This window comes from Crassostrea angulata, chromosome 9 (genome assembly GCF_025612915.1).
Source record: "Crassostrea angulata isolate pt1a10 chromosome 9, ASM2561291v2, whole genome shotgun sequence".
NCBI classification, from domain to species: domain Eukaryota; kingdom Metazoa; phylum Mollusca; class Bivalvia; order Ostreida; family Ostreidae; genus Magallana; species Magallana angulata.
This window is the reverse complement of record NC_069119.1, coordinates 24,529,352-24,549,688: the sequence shown is the minus strand read 5'-3', so window position 1 is coordinate 24,549,688 and position 20,337 is coordinate 24,529,352. Positions and strand designations below refer to the sequence as shown.

The window sequence follows — 20,337 nt, the reverse complement described above, 5'->3', positions numbered from 1 at the left end:
TTTATACTCGAAATTGTATATCTAATACAGTTGTATTAATAGTATCACTATTATTAACAACAGCGTCTATGTAAAGGAATCAAGCGGTTTTATAATGTTTAAAAAAATACTTATTAAGTTACGTTAATTATTTGCTTAGGTAGGATGGGACAGTTTCAATATTTTTGTAAAATTGAGAGTTACTGTACTTGAAGACTTATTAGTGTTGCTAAAATTCATGAAAAAATGTTAATGATTATCATTAGTTAAAGGAATGTCTCTTGTTTAAATTGATATGCAATATGTAGGCCCCTAATGTTAAGTACATGCTAATCAGAAGTAAAATGCGAAACTCGCGACTGTGACTGTTGTGTTGACTTATCACACTGAAATTGCAAGTTATAGACGGGAGGTAAATTAACACGTCAAGTAGGTGGATAGGACATTATAAGATATACACTGGTAAGTTTCTGGCATGTGATGCTGCAACATGCACACGGTACGAAAGGTCAACCCTTTTCAGGAAATTAGCGAAGGGAGGTCAAAAAAGCTGTAATTCATAAAAAAAATAGGAGAAATAGAAAATGATTAAAATCTAAAAAAAAAATATATATGTAGCTATAACACAGAAACTGATGGCCTTATAAGATGTAAAAAAAAGTTATTTGTACTGCATGGTAACTGCATAAATTCTAGTTACAGAGTTCCGAAGACACTCATTGCCTAGCTACACTGAAATGTATCAAAAGATAAACTGTCTCCTGCCACCTTATTAACAAAGAACTAATGAAGTGCTAATATTTACCGTTTTATAGTAAAATGCGCTTTTAAAATTCCATAGACGTAAATTAAAGATAGAATTGCATAGATTGTCTTCAACATATTCAATTTGAACAAAAAATGAAACACATTACATTTATTTTAATTGTGTTCCTTTAAAAGTAATCATTTCATTACATTTTATAAACAAGCTACCGTATGTAACAGTTCCAACTAAAAGCAAAATTGTTATTTAAATTAAAAAAATCAGTAGGCACCTACCATTAACGTAAGCTAACCTTTAAGTCAAAATAATCATGAAGAATAACAAAAATCTTATTGAATGTATTGTTCAGTATTTTTAGCAAAATAAGCACATGTATAAAAATCCAAATTATTTACAAGTTTCATGACTTTTAAAAGAAGTAACAGGCCTGGGGTAGTTGTCTGTCCACGCACTACTAAACAAGACTTCTTAAATTACATTTATGCGGACTCTGTGAAGCATATGGCTCAGTGGTCAAGGGCATTAGCCCAGTAACCGAAAGATCGCTTGTTCAAACCCTGCTGTGGTCACTTGATGTTGGTGTTCTGCACTTATACAAAGCACTTCATCTAAATCGTCTCAGTTCACCCAGCTAAAATTGGGTACCGGCTTACGCTTGGGGCTAACATGCGATGGACTGGTATCCTATCCAAGGGATGTAAATGACTCTCATCCGCTCAGCACGACGGAAACCTGGGGTAAGCACTGGCCTGATGCGCCTTCGTGGCAGTGAGAAGGATTTAACTTTAAGGAGGTTGTTTACTCAGGGTTTGAGTTCTCAAATCCGGATTGTTAAAAAGTTCAATTTAATGAGAAAAATTTGTTTTGAATACAAAATGAAATGAACTATTATTGACTTAACAATCGATATTTTTACTAAATTATGGAATTAGGCTCTGACAAAGTTTACTTTTAGCAAAGCAGAGGCAATTCGGATTAAATTTTTCAGATTTTGTTTTCCACTGAAATAATTTTGATAGTTTTACTATAATATTTAAAGTTAAGATTTTATTTGTTAGTCAACACAATTTTGCATAATTTCGGTTGGTTTTATCTTGCTTTTTCAATTAGATAATCGTATGGCACACATTACAAAAATATTGAAAAATGCTGAAAATTGATAAAAGACACCATATCTCAAAATTTTGATCATTGACTTCATATAAATTTGATGCCAGGAGAGAAGGGTCATTATACTTAGTATAATACGATAAATGTTTTAGCATTATCATCATTCAGTTTTTTTGTTAAGGTGAATCAAAAATGGGTAGTAATTTAAAAACTGATAGAGGAAATTCGGACTAGAATACCTTACAAAATTGTGAATAAAAACTTAATTCTTTGTATCTATTTAATGTCACTACCATTCATAAACTGTATTTCATTTGTCAAAGAATTAAGCAATTTGTATTATTTTCACAATTAAGAAAATCTCAATCATAGAGTAAATTTTTTATGGATTTTTCTTAATTTTTCAAAAAATATTCAATGGCCATGTACTCAAAAAGTAGGTCATTGACCTACTTATTTGAAAGTGAAGAATAACACTACCATGTAAGGTCTACAACACACAGTAGTTGTTTTTTTCATTATCATCAGTGGAATTTGTTTTCATTCTGAGTAAACGTCATCGTTAATGCAGACTTTAAAATTTATTTAAATAATATCTCCGATTTTCTAACTTACCTGTTATACCTTTACTTTTTACAAAATTTTCTTTATCATAAGTTATAGACTTGTGAACGAGTTTTAGAGTGGTTTATTACCAGATTTAAAAGGTTGACTTCATTGGTGTCTTTTCTCATTCATTACCCATATTTAATTGTAAAAAGTATGGTGAAAGTAAACATTTCAAGCTTTTACAACTTAAACAATCTTGAGTCACAAGTAATATGGGTGTGTTGGTGGAAATGTAAAAGTAAACTTCCTGGTACACTCACAAGTTTAAGTGTACATGTATGTAATGATAAGATGTCCAGGTCAAGTCTAAACGAGTTATTGCACTGTATATTAATGCTAAATTCATTTTACTATATTTTATTAGGAATACATCTCTAAAGAGGGGTCAATGATTGTGGCACGTTAAATCTATATTTACCTTCTTTGGGCAGCGAGTTCTGTATATAGATACAAAAAATGTTAAAATTTGAAAGCGTACATATATATTTTTACTACATAGATTTAAGGGAAAAAGGTTGGCTAATTTGTTGGCCATCTTAATTACAAAAAGCAAATGATCCATAAATGAAATATTGTTTTAGATGATAATTTATAATCCTTCAAACTGAATACGGAAACATACATTAAATTTCAACCAACAAAAAATCCTACGTAACTGGGTCGGCTGGCTAAAATTTGAATCATAAATTAACTTCTCTTTACATACAAAGTACAATGATCTCAGACAATAGAAGGAGCAGGAAGAAATTTAAAGCACTCATATAAAACGTCTTCCGCAATGTAACTACCATTCTCAAATTAAGTTTTAGGCAAAGAAAATGACTTTTATAGGATAATTACAGTTTTTTTAATAATATACCGGTGATCGTGAGTTATTCAAATTTTTAAACTGTCTCATTCACAAGTTATTTGAGTGCTGAGAGAAAGTTTTGATAGCTGATATTCAATACATATGAGTGTATAAAATGGCGTTGATAGTATCTTGTCTTGTCATTATTCGTTAAGTATAAAAACAATTATGGTAGAAGTGTATACTTCATCAAATATAATGTAAAGTCGCACGTATTCTATGTATGTTGATCACTGTCAGAGCGTTAACTTCCTGGTACTTCGAAACGTTTCAGTAATGTCTTATTTTGTGTGTAAACATTCTCCTTGATCAACGTGTAAGATTAGTTTAAACAACTTAACATGATGGCACAGCCTGTCGACTTAGGTAAGTACACATATCGTCTTTATTTTACGTTTTAGATTTTTAATTGTCATCGGTTACCTTCTACACACCTACAAAGAACAGTTACTGTACAAAAAAGTGTTCGGTTGATGTTTTGAAAGAAACTTATCTTTAAAGAAAATAAATTTTAACAAATATTGATTTAAGACATTTCATTCTTATTGTTTAGTGTTCTTTTTTTCTAAATCATTTTCATTTTTCTTTTTCATCAATCATAATTCAACACTAATGTACTAAAATGACAAAAATTATCATTCAATTGGCCAATGTCTGATGAGATAACAGGAAATTAAACGAAATAAATTAACTATTCAGAAAGATTTAACTTAATAAGGGTAAAAAGAGCTAGACAACATTAGCTATATGTAATGAAATCTCCCTTATAGCAAAATAATCTTCATATATCTCTATTAAGTGAAAGGTCAAGGCGAAATCTTAAATAGACATACCGTTCTACTCAATCCACTGAGCTTTCATTTGCTTACTGTAAAGTTTAAGAATCGAACTATTACCTCTAGGCAGTTCTTTGTCATGCGTTCATTTTTCAGTTGGCTGATCATATGCACGTAAAAATGCACGTGCATGTACTCTTTTTCATTGTAAACCATGCATCAACATCTACGTAGGGTTTTCAGATAACCCCTGTGAAGAATTGAAAACTGAACACATAGAGTTTTCTGTTCATAAACCGAAAAGATTCAACCTAGCATTCAAAATAGAACTTCCATAGAAGTGCATTCACGTTTTAGTTCACTAATCATGTCTACATTAAAAAATACATTTATGTGTATACCATGCATAAAATATACATTTGATTTGTATATGCATATAAACCTATCAATCATTGAGAACTCAACTCAAAGAGTTGTCGGTTTATATACCGAAATTATTCAACCTCAAAATACAACATGTTTGGAATGAAATATATTCCAAGAACTTATATTATGATTTCGTGAATTTATGGTGTTTTTTAATTTTGGCTTAACAATATAATGTTTTTCAAGCCCTTGCTGTCCTAGTAATCAAACATTCATCAAAATATCTAAAAAGATACTTTTTGTTTTATAGACCATGAGATCAATAAATGCATGTTAATTCATTGACTGATTTTCATAATTTCAAATTCTGTATACGTTAACAAAAATTAATATGTGTAGCTAGTGTTCATAGTACAAAATGAAAAAAGCAGTAAAGTATATAATATTGTTGTTTTTTTGCGTTTTCTTATAACTAAATATGGCAATGCCCAAATGTAACGAATATACTGTATAAAAAGGTCCAGATTTAAGAAAAACTCGTTATTCATATTTAAGTTATCTGTAGGCATGCAGCCTCAATTAACACGATCCTGAACTTAATGTCAGAGTCAAACATATAACAACGATTTTATTAACAATATTGTTTGGTGTTGTCGGAATGAACGGGTATTCCGGAACTGGTACAACCCACTCAAAACGATCACTTATTGGGTACACAAATAACCAAAATGCACACATGTAAAACTCAAAATCATGTAACTGTATGTAATATTATTTCTCAGAACAGGAAGAAACATGTTTTTTACACACATTACATTCTTATATTACATTTCAAGCGAAGTTTTACTTTTGTTCAAATAAAAGTAACGATTTTCTACTTTTCCTGTAATACGTTTACGTTTACACATGCATAGTTATCTTTATCACAATTTATTGGGAGAGAGTTTTGAGAGCCTATTTTTACCAGATGTAATTGGTTGAATTCATGAATGTCTTTTGAAAATGTTAATTATCCCCACTCTGACATTTTTTAGTACACAAAGTTCTAGAAAAGGTATGGTGGAAGTAAATACTTCCAGCTTTTACTAAGTAAACAATAACGCATGTTTGTTGTAGGTCAGCATGTTAAAGAGAATATCCAAACCTTGCCCTTCTGGTACACAAATAAGTTTCAGTAGAAGTGTTGGTTCGTTTGTCAGCATTTTTTGTTCTAAACGTGCTAGTAAAGTCCGTGAAACAAAACAAAAAAATGATAAAAAGCCCATCAGTATGAGTTTGCACCCATGCATTTCTCATTTTGACATTTATATTTTTAATTGTCATTAGTTGCCTTTTGCACGTTTTCGAACAAGTTTAAAAAGTTCCAATTCATTATTTATACTAAATTTGTCTTTTAAGATAATTTATAATCTTGTACCATAGCTTGGTGAGATTTTTATGGTTAAAAGTGTGGGTTATATGTACATACCCCACACTTTATTTAACTCCGCCCACTATCTCAAGTAATAACAACATCAACAAAGTTGTTTTTTAACACGTCAATAATACTCCAGAGTAAGAGATTCCTCCAGATCAAAATTAAAACTCAACACGGATAACTGACTCGACTAACTTAGTCCGTCAAATTAATCTCATTCGTAGCTCGAGACAAAACAATATCGGCAATGGCTTTGCCTCTTTGACTCTATTTTAATATTTTTCTCCATGTATGCGGACAAGAAAAGAAGCGCTTGTTAAATGAAATGGGGGTATCCTGTATAAAGGTTCTATAGAAACTCAATCACGTGATAGGAGCGTGTTTGAATGGTAAACTTGTTTTGAGGACAGGGTGAATAGCGGTAGCCAATCAGTTTTGATATTTACCATTTATGGTTTCGCGACATGCATATCTCAGATAGTTTTTGGGGGGCTTATTGATTGATTCTGTTCAGTATATATGTACATGTTTTAAAAAACATACATGTATGTTATAGATAAAGAATATCAAATATGATTTCAAAAAGCTAATTTCATTCATCAATTTAAATTTAATTGTTTACACAGAAGCATTGCACAATTTAGGGTTCGTAAATATGAAATTTTGTTAATAAGTTTAAATAAGTAAATCTCGTACTATAGGTCGGAAAATGATTGAATATGAAATAAAAATATAACAATGAGAAGTCGATCTATTAATTATGGCTATGAATTTAAAAAAAAATAAAGAATACTTAATGTTTGTCGGGGATAGAAATTCATTTTGGAAATTCACAGAGTACAATACATATATTAAAGACAAATGCATTGGCACCGTATTGTTTAGAGGCAGGTGCACTCCCGATAACTATAATAAGATATAATGAATAATCGTAAACTATGGTACAAGTAACTTACCCCATATAATATTGTTGGTTATGTGCAGATACCCGATGGGCGTTGTCATAATGACACGAGGGAGCACAGGATGAATGACCATCTTTAAGTCCTCCTTAAAGATAGCTTAAAGGTGTTTAAAGGTAGCTTAAAGACGATCTTTAAGCCACCTTTAAGCTACCTTTAAGCTATAAGTATTGCTTAAAGGTGGCTTAAAGAAAACGTAAAGGTGGCTTAAAGGCAGCTTAAAGACTATCTTTAAGCCACCTTTAAGCCACCTTTAAGGACAACTTATAGGTCCTTAATGTCCAAACTTCTTTAAGCCACCTTTAAGCCACCTTTAAGCTACCTTTAAGCCACCTTTAAGCCATTAAAAAAAAATAGAATTCAATATTGTGCTTAATTTCCAACAAAATGTATTAACTTTATGAAAGAAAAGGTATTAAAACGGTTTTTGCTCTAGAAAGAAAAATGAAAAAGAAAAAAAAAAACGGCCACGGCGAGAATTGAACCCGGGACCCTTAGTTTACTAGCATCACCACACATCCTCTGCGCCACGGCAACTTACATGTATATGAGCGTTTTTATATTCTATATATCAATGGATATTGAATCACTGTATTGAATGTGTTTACTTGAAAAGATTTTGACAAACCATTCAGTTTGTAACAATCAATTATATCTAATTTATAAATTACATGCATGCATGTATTTAGAATGAAATACGGAACTTGGTCTTCAGTGAACAAAAATATATTATACCTAAATGGAAACCGTTAGGTTCACTATAGTAGGCTTTCTTAGTTAATAAATTTAAACCGAGTAGATATACGTTCATCTAATTTATAGCTATAAAAATGTAAGAAAGAAAATGAAATCATTTCTTTTATTAAATGCATTGATACTATTAGGGTATTTGTTAAATTTCCCGCAATTTCCCGGTTTTCATGATCGCGGCGCCGTTCCAATATGTTTAAATATTTACATGTAATTGTATGTACATGTACATGATTTTTAAACTATCAATTCTATAACAAACAAAATTACCAATTACCGGTGACGTATTTACTGCATGTGGCAATTGCAAATGACTTGTACATACAATTGTATGATGTGCCAGGCCGGGTATATTTGACATATTTACCCTTATATATATATTTAAATAATCAACCCCTATTTATGATCACCGGTACATTAATTAATTAGCCTCAAGATTTTACTCTTACATACATGTATCGTTACTTTGTAGACGTAACATCTTTGAAACCCAGAGCTAGGAAATAATACTTTGAAAATGAATTACAAATGTAAATTAACTTTAATTCACTAGACTTATCGTATACTCGTACATACTAAGATTCAACGCCTTTAGAAACCCTGACGTGCACCTGGGCACACGACACACCTGTTGTGTATATCTTGTATATTCTGTGTTAGTTCCAGGGGTTTTCCTAAGTTGGACAAACAATAGACTTTAATTAGATATACACAAACATGCACCTGGGCACACGACACAACTGCTGTGTATATCTTGTATATTCTGTGTTAGTTCCAGGGGTTTTCTTAAGTTGGACAAACAATAGACTCTAATTAGATATACACAAACGAACAAAACTATGTCTAGACAAACAAAGCAGTAATATCCTGCCCGATATAACAAAGGCAGTTGAGAGTCTTTTCATCTTTAACATGTATCTAGCAGATCTAGAGTTAGAAATAATGAAAATTGAAAAAAAAATACAAACCTTAAACCGATTAACAAATTAAATCATGCATTTTTGGTTCATTATCTTTATTTTGTTTAATAACCGGATGAACTGAGAGAGAGAGAGAGAGAGAGAGAGAGAGAGAGAGAGAGAGAGAGAGATTTTTTTCACCGATTAATTTATAATAGGAAACAAACATACTTTAATTAGTTTTATGCACATAGTAAGATACAGAGACTGCGCTCATACCTACAATAATTTTGAAACCCCCCAAAAAAATTATAAAGTATTTTATAACGGCAATCTGTGTCCATCAGAGCGGTGCTGATGATAGCGATCTGTGTTTAATGGAGCGACGATTAAAACCGCCTAGAACACCCCCCCCCCCTTCCTTGGAAATTATATTATCACTCGGATGACCCCCTCCCATCTCTATAAAAGAGCTTTTGCATTTAATATATGTTTTTATTGTTCAGCTTGATCAATATTGACTTAAAGGCCACTTAAAGACAGTGTAAAGGCAGTGTAAAGAGAGCGTAAATGCCACTTAAAGATGCTTAAAGGTGGCTTAAAGGTGGCTTAAAGGTAGCTTAAAGAAGTTTGGACATTAAGGACCTATAAGCACTTGCTTAAAGGTGACTTAAAGGCGGCTTAAAGGTTGTATAGCCTTTAAGCTCCTTTAAGTCACCTTTAAGCCACCTTTAAGGACTTGCTTAAAGATGGTTTTTCGCCCTGTGGAGCGTAGCCCATCGGGTATCTGCACATAACCAACAATATTATATGGGGTAACTACTACATTTTAACGTCCACACACTATTATGTAAGGCATTTCAAAATTTTGTTCAGCGTTTACACTGAAGCACTGAAGTGACATGACTCCAAATTTTGATTAGTCTTTTGAAAAAAAAAAGGTAAACGATAAGTTTAAAGGATTATTTGAAATGCGACTTCAAGTAAAGTGGCAGCATTAATTAAGAGATTTTTATCACAATTAAATGTAGCTCTTTTACTTAAATTTTTACTGTCATAAATTGATTCAAATTTCAGTTGTTTTCATCATCAAAATCATAGCCTTGATAAAAAGTAGCCTGCTTGTAAGGTATGTCATTATGGTTTCATTTCTTTTCTTCTTTTTTTGGAATTTTTAATAATGTTTGCATATTTGCCTTTGGTCAGTAAATTTAATATTTTACATTAAAAAAAATTACGTGTTCAGTTAACTTATAACTTAGCGTTCACTGAAACAGGTTGTTTGATTCATACATTTACATTTTTGCGTTTCAATCCCTGTTTCAATCCCTTCATTTGATCATATTTTGATATAATTCATATAATAAAGCACGGTCGTATTGTATCCATCAATCGCAAAAGAATATAATCAAAAGTAGCCCAATGCATCTATAGATAAGTTTTGTTAGATAATGAGAATTAGTTCACATTATTATATGTACTATATGAATATTTCAAAACATACTTTAATTTGTTTTCTTAAAAACATATTGATATTCAGTGATTAAATACGAACTGTTTTTCATTCTTCATTAATTTCTATTATAAGGTCTGTTTGTCTTCATGAAGTATTGACATTTTACAATGAAGAAAATGATGGAGCCTGTGAATTTAATAAGGAAAAGTTCACCAATGTCTTTATTGGTACAGGTTTGATTTGTTAACAATAGTAAAACATAACTCAATTCATTAAACGCTGAACCAATTAAACTCCTAAAGAACATTACATTTACATGCAACTGTATCAAGCTGTGTGTTTCATTTTTCATCGAACCCCAAAATAAACAACATCACAAAAACAAGATTTGATTTTAAACAATTGTTGATGAATTTGATATTTTTTTATGTTTACAGTATTATAACAATGTAGCAACCTAGTGTAATATACTTAAGCGTTTCCTTATGATAAATTCAAAATAATGTAGCTTTTTTCAAAATAATTTATTTGAAAGTCTTTTTTATAGAAAATGAGGATGCAAAGAGATGCCAAATCAATTGCTCCATTAAATCACTTGATCCACTTTATAAAGATATGGATGCATCCAAAAAATACGAAATAGAGGAATTGAAAATTGTTTTTTTGTCAACAACATACACCTTTATTTTGGAAAAGCAATGCCCTGACTATCCAAATAAAAATGTCTATGTTACAATCAATTGTGAAGGAAAATATTTACAAGGTAATTTGTTTATTTGGTAACCTTAATCAAATCGAAATGCACATTTTAACAAGTTGGAGTGTCAGTGAATCGTCCTCATGAACACTCATTTCGTATAATCATTTCGCAATTTGTTTCTAGTCAAATTATAAATAAAATAGTTTTAATACTAAACTAACAAACGCCATGTACATTTAAGGAAATGCAAATTATTTTTTAAAGTAAGCTGATGTACCATATTGACTTTTGATTGCTTTGCCATCTAAGTATATCTTTTCTGTAATTCATCTTTTTATTTTTATTCGTTTTTAAAAGATCGTGGAATAGGCGAGAGTTGTGTCAATGACAACCAATGTGTGAATGTAAATGTTAATTCTACTTGTGATGAGACGACCCAACTGTGTCAGTGCAAGTCAGGACACCTGTACTTGTGGGAGAATAAGACATGTTCTCCAGGTAAAAAAGACGCTGCATTTATGTACGAGCTTTCTCATCTTCACATTTACACATGTATTAAGTAAAAAAATATCAGGTTATGTTGGAATGTATTTACATTATGCAAAAATGCTAAGACAAATACCAGTATTCTTATACTGAAAAATGGGGAAATTGTATACTATCATTGATGACTCTTTCTCTTTTGCCTTGATTGTCCACAGTTCAAGAATTAGGCGAAATGTGTTACGATTCTAGACAATGCAAATGGATGAATCCATATTCCATGTGTAACAATGAAAATGAATGCGAGTGTCAACGTGGATATGTTAAACTGAATAACTCATGCATGCCAGGTAAAATTTAATGTTATATGACAGTGCCGACGGAGTATTCCAAAATGATGTTTATAGTTTTTTTAAGACATTACAAGCCTTTGGTTTAAAATCTTGACTTCAGATTAAATTTCCTCGTTTTTGTTTTACTTCCATCTATAAATATTGCTGAGCATGTTTAATTTTTTTATTTGATAACTGACTAATATTCTCACTCTAACAAAGTAATATGATCAACACAGTACAACACAGATAGAATAGTTTACTCATGTGCGGTTGTTGTAAACATACAATTTGGAATTGTGATCTTTTTTAAAGCACCTAATATTTTCTTCAAACTGCGCAAACGTTTTGCAATCATTGATTAACCAAATTAATGCATTCACTTATCTTTGTCAAAGAGCGCCGACTGAATGAAACGTGCGAAGATGATCTACAATGCTCAATGGTTACAACTAACTCTACCTGTAACAAAATTACGAAGCTATGCACGTGTAACGAAGGCCATCTACAGATGATGAACATGTGTGTTCATGGTAACAGTGGAGAATTTTTTTTTATTATTTTTAATATATAAGCAATTGCATGGGGTAAAATCTATGGTTTTCAATTTCATTTAGACGCTTAATACTATTAGAATATTTCATTTTCATTTCTTTACATCTTTAAAAATGTAGTTTTTTTTTGCTCGATGAACAGTATACAAATGGTATTCTTTTAAAAAAAAAACCACTGAATTTGACATATTCATGAATGGATTAAGGTTTTGTTTAAATCATTTTAGGTCGTTTGGTGGAAGAAATTTTAAATCACTGCAAGAAAGTACAGTTATCCATCGAAAATTTGGCGGATAATAACGTGGAACAGATCTGCTCCATGCTCTCAGAAACATTCCTGAGTACTAGTACTTCTATAGGTAACATATAATAGTTCTAATGGGATAAGCTTTATGTGTTTTTTAAATCAGTTATTTTTCAATTACCTAATATGCAATTACGAATATGGTCCAAAAAGGAAATAGCTACCTCAGGCATTTCTATACATTATCTAAAATGCATATCTTAAAAAAATATGTTACTGTATATTTTACGCCGATGAATCGTTTATATATGTCCCAGATTAACTTAACAACAAAGAAATACTCAAATTTAATGTTTAACAAACATAAATGATGCTGCAATAAACCTGACGTGAAATCGTATCAAAGAAGTTTTTTGAAGACCATTTGAACTGTTAATGATGTTAAAATACTCTATAAACTGGCAAAATGAATGAATATCTGGCACTTTTATGAAATTGATTTTAAATTGTTTTAGACTGAATAAATTGAAATATATAGGGTAGCTTACTTTTAAATGAAAGTATACAAATAATGAAATGAATTTTGTTGTATGAACAATGACAATAACAAACTGTCAACCATTTCAAACATCCATATAGCAAAATACAAATTCAAAGCAGAGCAACACGGACCTTTAAAAAGATGGAGGTGGGATCAGGTGCTTACATGTAAGAGAAATATGCCTCTCTGCCGACCGGTCACACCCCCAAGTGCTCATTTTCAATATCATGAAAAGCGAAAGAAACCGCACATGTATAAATAATGATCTAACAAGTATGAAACACGTCAGTCAGCATGTGTCTTCATTAAACACTGTACTTGCTGACAAGGTCATTGTACAGACCAAAGAACTTGCGTAAAGATGTTTTAACCGAGGATCTTGATGCTCTTGTTCCAACAAATTGTTTTGTTAGAAACTTTCGTTTAAGAAATTGGTCGCATGGAGCATAACGAATAAGCTGAGAGACATAAACCCTTTAAGAAGATAATGACGGTATATTGCTACATCAGTATAATTATGTTATAAAATTTGATTTTCGGGGTAATTGCAATCAAAATATTGAATCTAAGCACTGCATACTTGTTTTTTTATATATAAAACAGTCATTGTACTGTAAACAAAGTAGTGTAAAGCTTAACGTGTACACAAATGGAATTGTTTGCGGACGTCTCGTTTCATCAACTCTAACTGATCAATAAAGAATGTGGACATATTATGCACTGTATGTGTATAATGATTTTGTGTCACTGAATGATTCAACCTTGATTTATGATCTGACCAAAATCCAATTAAGTTTAATTTGAATTGTAATTTGTGAAATGCTATAATTTTTTTTAACATTGGGGTATATTTGTTACAATTACAACAGAGGCAGACAACGACAGTAGCTATGGTTTAGTGGTAGGTGTTGGAATAGCAGGACTTGTGATTGGAATTGCTATATGTGGAGCTGTATACGTTATTATGACTCGACATAGAACAACGTCTCAAAACAGGTGAAAGATGCATTACTGCTACAGAATGTAAAAATCATTTGACTTGAACTTTTTCAATCAAACATCCTGACCAAAAGTTTCAAAGCTTAAGTCTTCAATTGAAAAAGAGGCTTTCTCGTCACGTTTGATCAATAATATATATATATATATATATATATATATATATATATATATATATATATATATATATATATATATATATATATATATATAACAAATAAGAAAACAACATTTTCCTGAACTATTAAGGCCAATAATTTAAAAGTTACGTAGCAAGGTTAAGGCGTCCCGGAGCTAAAATACGGCTTGAAAATGATATTATTTAATTGTAAAAGACTTGGTTTTATTTGAATCATTGAAATTTATTATACTTTGACCAGGAGTGTTTCTTAAAATCTTTATTACATTTATTGACAATGATGTTAAATATTATATTTGATTTTTTATTGTGACGTTATATGTGCGTCGTAATCACGTGACGGGCAAATCCTTACAGTGCAAATGATCTAATTAAGTTGAATCGGCGCAGGTGATTAATGACATTAAATCATAAATATTTTAAAGAAAAATCCTTTGTTATGTCATATACTTTAAAGTTTTTGCTTGGGCTTGAAGTATATATTTTGTCGAACATAGATATTGCGAAAACATTCCTCAAAATCATCAAAATAAGAGACATTTTTACTGCAAATTACAAAAAATTGAGGAAATCCGTAGGTTTTCCAAGCACGATTCACATGGGTACTAGTTCTTTAAATATTCTCTACCAATTTTTCGTAAAATATTCAAAAATTGTATTGATCCTTCACCTGCGCCAAGCTTGTTTTTTTCATGCATTAACATTTCCTTATTCAGTTGTTTACTTGCAGTAGGGAGAGTCTCCAATTTACTAATTTATAAATTGCCTTTTACTTTAAACGAAGCTTTAAAACTGCAGATTTTTTTATACTGGATATTAATATGAATGAATTTCGCACGTCTAGCATAAACGGCAGCACCTATGTATGGAAAACATGCGGTTTCATTACTGTTTTAATAAAATTTACTTTTAGCTTTACGATACATTCCCTGCGAACTATTGACAAGTACATGTATGCAGATTGTGACGTTAAAGTTAATTATGACGTTAGATCGTATGAAGTACAGACATTTGACTCTCTACACATTGCTGTAAAATCAATCGGGAAGCCTTGACATACCCGCGTAATGTTTTAGCTTAAGGGCCTTCTACACTTTTAGAAGTGTTACGCAAACACGCACAAACTTTCAATTAAAAAAGTTCGATTTCTTAACATTTAAGAACGATTGAGAAAACTAATATGTAAAATTTTGGCAGAAAACATAATATTCATGAAACTGTTATAATACGACTTTCCCTTTCAAACTACTGACTATTTCCACTCTGCTTCTGTGCTTTTATGTCAATATCATAGATTTTCCAATGCAATAAAATATCCGAGCGCAATGTATTCTCATGACAATTATCAGTCCCTGACACTTAAAAGTTCCCTGCTTTAATTATCTAGCAGTGTCGTTGTATTTTCAATTTGTTGTATTTTTTTTTCATTAGTTAAATTCAAACAAACTTAGCACAGAGTATGTGTGTAGGTACATGTATAGGATATCAGAAGCATTAAAGTTTGTTTAAAAAAGGACTTACAGTATGAATTATTAATTGCAAGTACAACCGACCTAGGCTATATTTCAAACAAAACAGAGAGACATATTCACAGAAAACTTCATTGAAAATTACAAATAAGACGTTTGTTCAGGTGTTGACACCCAAAGTAAATATGAAAAACAAGGTGTGAAATTTTCAAAATAGAAATATTAAGGGAATAATAAAGGAACGAAACCATTAAATTAACTTGCTACACATGTACATTGATAAAAAAAAATGTTGTTAAGCATCCTATTGAAGAATGTATGATAATTTTCAAAGACTGTGCCCCTTTGACCAATAAATAAGTTAAGGAGGAATCTAGTACAACATAATGTTGTTTTCAAAAACAACAACGCAGAATTGTGAGTTATTGCTATTGTTTGCAAGGATATAAACGCATTAAATATTTAGGATTGTATGTAGATAATTTTAACCTTAAGAGTTTTAAGAGATGAAAAGTGTTACAAAGAAGGCATAGGGAAACAATAACGTTCAATTCCAATTTCTCAGTTTTGTTTTATGTGTTTTTTAAAATAAATTCATGATATAATCATTATTATTTTATTTTTTTCCCCTTGAGAATTTTTCATCATTTTATAGCTTATCCAAATTCTTATCAACTCACAAATATTAAAATTTTGAGTGAGTTTCTTCATATGAATAAATCTAATGTACATGTACATCTTATCTGTTTATTACCAGAGCCAATGCAGTCAAAGAAGAAATCAACCAGCCAAGATCTGTTGAGGTATATAACATTTTAGATCTGTCTTTTAATCAAATCATTTTATGTGTTTACCTGGAGGAAACCGTACATCGCTTTTTATACATAAAGATTTAAGTATTCGTTTTATGCTAAATTTTAAAGGTGTCCAATGCTGTGTATTCCGAACCTATCAAACATAAGAACAATAAATGTAAAACTGGTATTGCCGTGGAAAATGCTATTTACAGTCACTTACATGAAGACCTTAGCGAGGTCTGTATACAAGCAGACTATGACCATGTGCCACAGTTAGGCACTGAGGATGACGACTACAGTCATTTGGGTACGTGCAACGCGACTGGTGTAGATAGTCCTGAAGAATATGGAGTGGTCAATTAATTGGTAAAAGAAATCGCTTCGTTTATATGTTTTGACTAAAACAATTTATGTCCTCCGAAATAAACAATAGCAAATGGGGGATTTCTTGGTACATATTGTATGTGTCAGTTTGCAATTGATTTTTAAGGTTTAGGTTCTTTGTGTTATATCATAGTGATAAGTTGCGTATTTATTTCTTTTGTTATATTTATATGTATACAAGACTGTGCTTAATAAAACTCCTTTCAGTCAGTGAAATCACTCACTGTTCAATAATCACTGATATGTCTTGAGAGATAACATGTACAAAGTGCTAGCCAAAGGGCGAGGGTTAGATAAATGACCAGATGATAAGTAAATTAAAGGATTTAAGCCAATATTGACCTGACTTGAACGATGACATTATCCCTACTGCAAACTATGTACTGTATTTTTGTACAATGACTCCTATATGAAATACATTTGCCGTATATGCACTGTAAAAATAAGTATCCTGGAAAAATCTTAAACCTACAGATGGTTTTGCGAGGGTCACTTGAAAAAATATTGTACAAGTTATCTACACTGGTGCAACCGCTTGCATGTTATTATTATCATTTTTTTATTTTATTTTTTGCAAAATCAATTTATACAAAATAAATTATTATAATTTTAATCAATGCGTGACAGACATAAATGATATTCAAAAAAGCTTTTAGAAACTTTTATTGTGGCTTTTCTTATTCACAAATCGTATTGATATTAAAATGACATTGTTAATTATTATTATTATTATATTATGAAACAAGATGTATCTTCTTCCATTTTGTTTAGAAATATCGAAATGCTGTTGTAAATAAAAACATTTTGTTAATAGTCTTTCATCCTTTATAATATTCATGATTATCAGTTGGTGGAATACAGGTGTTCAAAGTGGAAGTGAAATTTGTATATTGTAATAACTGTTTTATGATGTGAGCAAATTTTGAACACAGTTGTTATATTACGTATGTGGTTTTTTTTAACGATGATAGCATTAAAATTGTTTGTTTTTACTATGCTTAATTTCGTAATTTTCTTCTTTAATGTATTTGAAAAAGAGACTCTTAAAGTTACTGCTGTAACATTTGCTTGCATAAAATTTATAACAGTAGATATGCATTTAACCTCGTACCATGTGAACTCAAAAGATTGTTTCTTTTTTTTTTTGTAATCTGTGTTTCATGATACAACATTGTCTTTTATCACTTGTACATTGTAATCTGAATGTATATAATTGAAACGTTCTGCAGTCCAAGTCAATGATTGCAAATGTCAAATTGAGACAATTAGAGCGTAACCTAATACTTGACTTATATGTTGCTCCAGGTGAAATTGTGCCATTCTGTCTGCAGAATGTTGACTGAAAGCGCTGAAAATGTAACTGAATGGCGAAGCTTTGCCAATCTTAACATTTAGCTACCTCTCATTTGACTGAATGGCAGAGTTTCCTTCTGTGTTGTAAAACAGATTAGTGTATTTTCTAAATTTCATTCTTATTAGAAACTTTCCAAGATATAGGTATAAATTTTATGTTTCTTATTGTATGATTAGAATGATTACTGGTATGTTAGATTCTACCAAAAGGAAGAGAATCTTAAGGCCGAACAATAAATTAAGAAGCTAAAAAATTATGCCAAGCGCTATAATAGTGTATCTCTTTTTCAATGTTAGGTTGCAGTAGTTACTCACAGACATACATCTCTTTAAATTATTAGATAGCTTCATGAACCTGAGTTCGTTTGTCATTTATTTTGTAATTTTTACAATTCAAATATAATTCAGACATTAAAATTGCATCTTTTATTGCTTGAAGATTTAAAAGAAGCTACATTTCAAGACCATGTAGAAATTAAGATTAAAGTTTGAAGTACAGTTCATGTACATGTATTAACATCAACAACCTGAGCTCGTCTTGATCATTATACATGTATATCAAGATCTCTATTTGTAAAATTAATGTAAATGTATGTTTACTTATTACAAAGTTTTGTATTGTATATATTGTTAAATATTTGTACTGGAATGTTTCTACTACTTCAAGTTAATTGTCGTCATTTGGTTGAGATAAATTCATACGGAATACAGTGAAAACAATTGATATATTTGTTTGAAGTTCAAATACTAGTGCCGTACTACTTGTTTTTGTTTATATTCTGTAAAAATGATATACTCCTGTAAGAGTAGATAATAGTTTCACTCCTATCTTCTGCTTCTTTTTTGTTTATTAATTTGGTATGTTTTTTTTTTTCATTTTATTTGGGGGAGGGGGGTTCTGTTATTTTTTTTGGGGGGAGGTGTTTTTTTTTTTGTTTTTTTTGTTTTTTTGTTTTGTTTTTTTTTTTGGGGGGGGGTTGTTTTTTGTAGAAGATATATGCAAGTGTCAAGTGGTCCTTTAATATAAAATAAATTTAAGTATGTTGCACTTTGTGACTTTGTCATTATTTGATGTTATGATTTATGAGTGTTCAAGAATGAAATAAAGTTCACAGCGACGATCGATGATACGTGCATTGTAAATTTGTGGACTATAGTTTTTATGTCACCTGAGTCACTCAGTCACTCAGGTCGCTCTAGGGTGGGGCCAATATGGCAATATAGTAAAATTGTTTTAAATCTTAAAAAAATCTTCTTCTCTACTCCCACACATGTGGACAAAAACTGAATACATGGTTATGATATCCACAATCTCCTTTACCTAAATTGTGAAATTCATGGCCCCTGGGTCAGGGGTTCAGGACATGGGGGGGGGGGCAATATGGCAATATAGTGTTAATGCATATAATGTTTAAAAATCTTCTTCTCTATTCTCACGCATCTGTATAAAAAAACTGACTAATCATTATGTTAACCAGGAAGTCCTCTACTGAAATTTTAATAATCATGTCCCCTGGGGTATGGGTTTTGACTCTAGGGCAGGGCCAAAATGGATGTATAGATGTTTATGCATATAACGTTAAAAAATTATCTTCTTTACTCCCACACACCTGAAAGGAAAACTGAATTCATGATTTTGTAGACCAGATCTTTTAGTTTTTCACCAAAATTATAGGTTTCACAGTTCTTTTTTAATTAAATGTGGTAGCATTGCAAATTTATAATTTTTCTACTCCAGTTTAAAACCTAATTAATTAGATCCATATATGAGACTCCATGACAAGTTTGTGTATGGGATATATGCTATTCAGGTGACCGTTAAGGCCAATTGGCCTCTTGTTCAAATTAAAAAATGTAGTCAATTATATTCCTAATTCAAGGAACATTTGAGGCAGAAACAACAATTAATTTAGGGAGTTTTCTTACTCTAAAAAAGGTTAAGAGATGTTATAATTTTTAAAAAAAATCCGTATACAATTACATTAGTAACATTTGACATAGATAAAATATAATATAATACACATACTCTATTAAATGAAATTGAAAATAAATAACCTGCAAAAATGATGCAGAAAATATTGTAAATAAAACTATTCTTTAAAACACCCAAACATATAATTGGAAAATGTACACTGTTTGCCTTTATAAACTTCTCTTGCTAACGACTTTATAAACCAGGAGTTCACATACTAGCAGAACGTAATTGTATGATCTTCTTATCTGCTTAAGACAGATGCATAGAGATAAATTTATTTTGTCCATGTGAATACAGCTGCCAAATTGCCTAGTTCATATCAATATTTTTATTTCTATTTGTCAACGCACATAAAATATGATATATGAAAGTAAGGTATTAGATTTTTCTATTTTTTTTTTTCAACTTACAGCACTTTTACTCTTGTTAA

The 20,337-nt window shown here is 30.8% G+C and overlaps 1 protein-coding gene across 1 annotated transcript; it reads left to right on the top strand.

Annotated features, from left to right (window-relative positions):
* Positions 1-3,551: 3,551 nt before the first annotated feature.
* LOC128162063 (uncharacterized) lies at positions 3,552-18,814 on the top strand. The gene is made up of 11 exons (XM_052825250.1): positions 3,552-3,680; positions 9,562-9,613; positions 10,073-10,167; positions 10,488-10,703; positions 10,998-11,138; positions 11,342-11,473; positions 11,854-11,988; positions 12,237-12,368; positions 13,664-13,790; positions 16,156-16,201; positions 16,322-18,814. Exons 1-11 carry the CDS (start codon positions 3,656-3,658, stop codon positions 16,556-16,558), a joined length of 1,338 nt encoding a protein of 445 aa, XP_052681210.1. The 5' UTR covers positions 3,552-3,655; the 3' UTR covers positions 16,559-18,814.
* Positions 18,815-20,337: the final 1,523 nt, after the last annotated feature.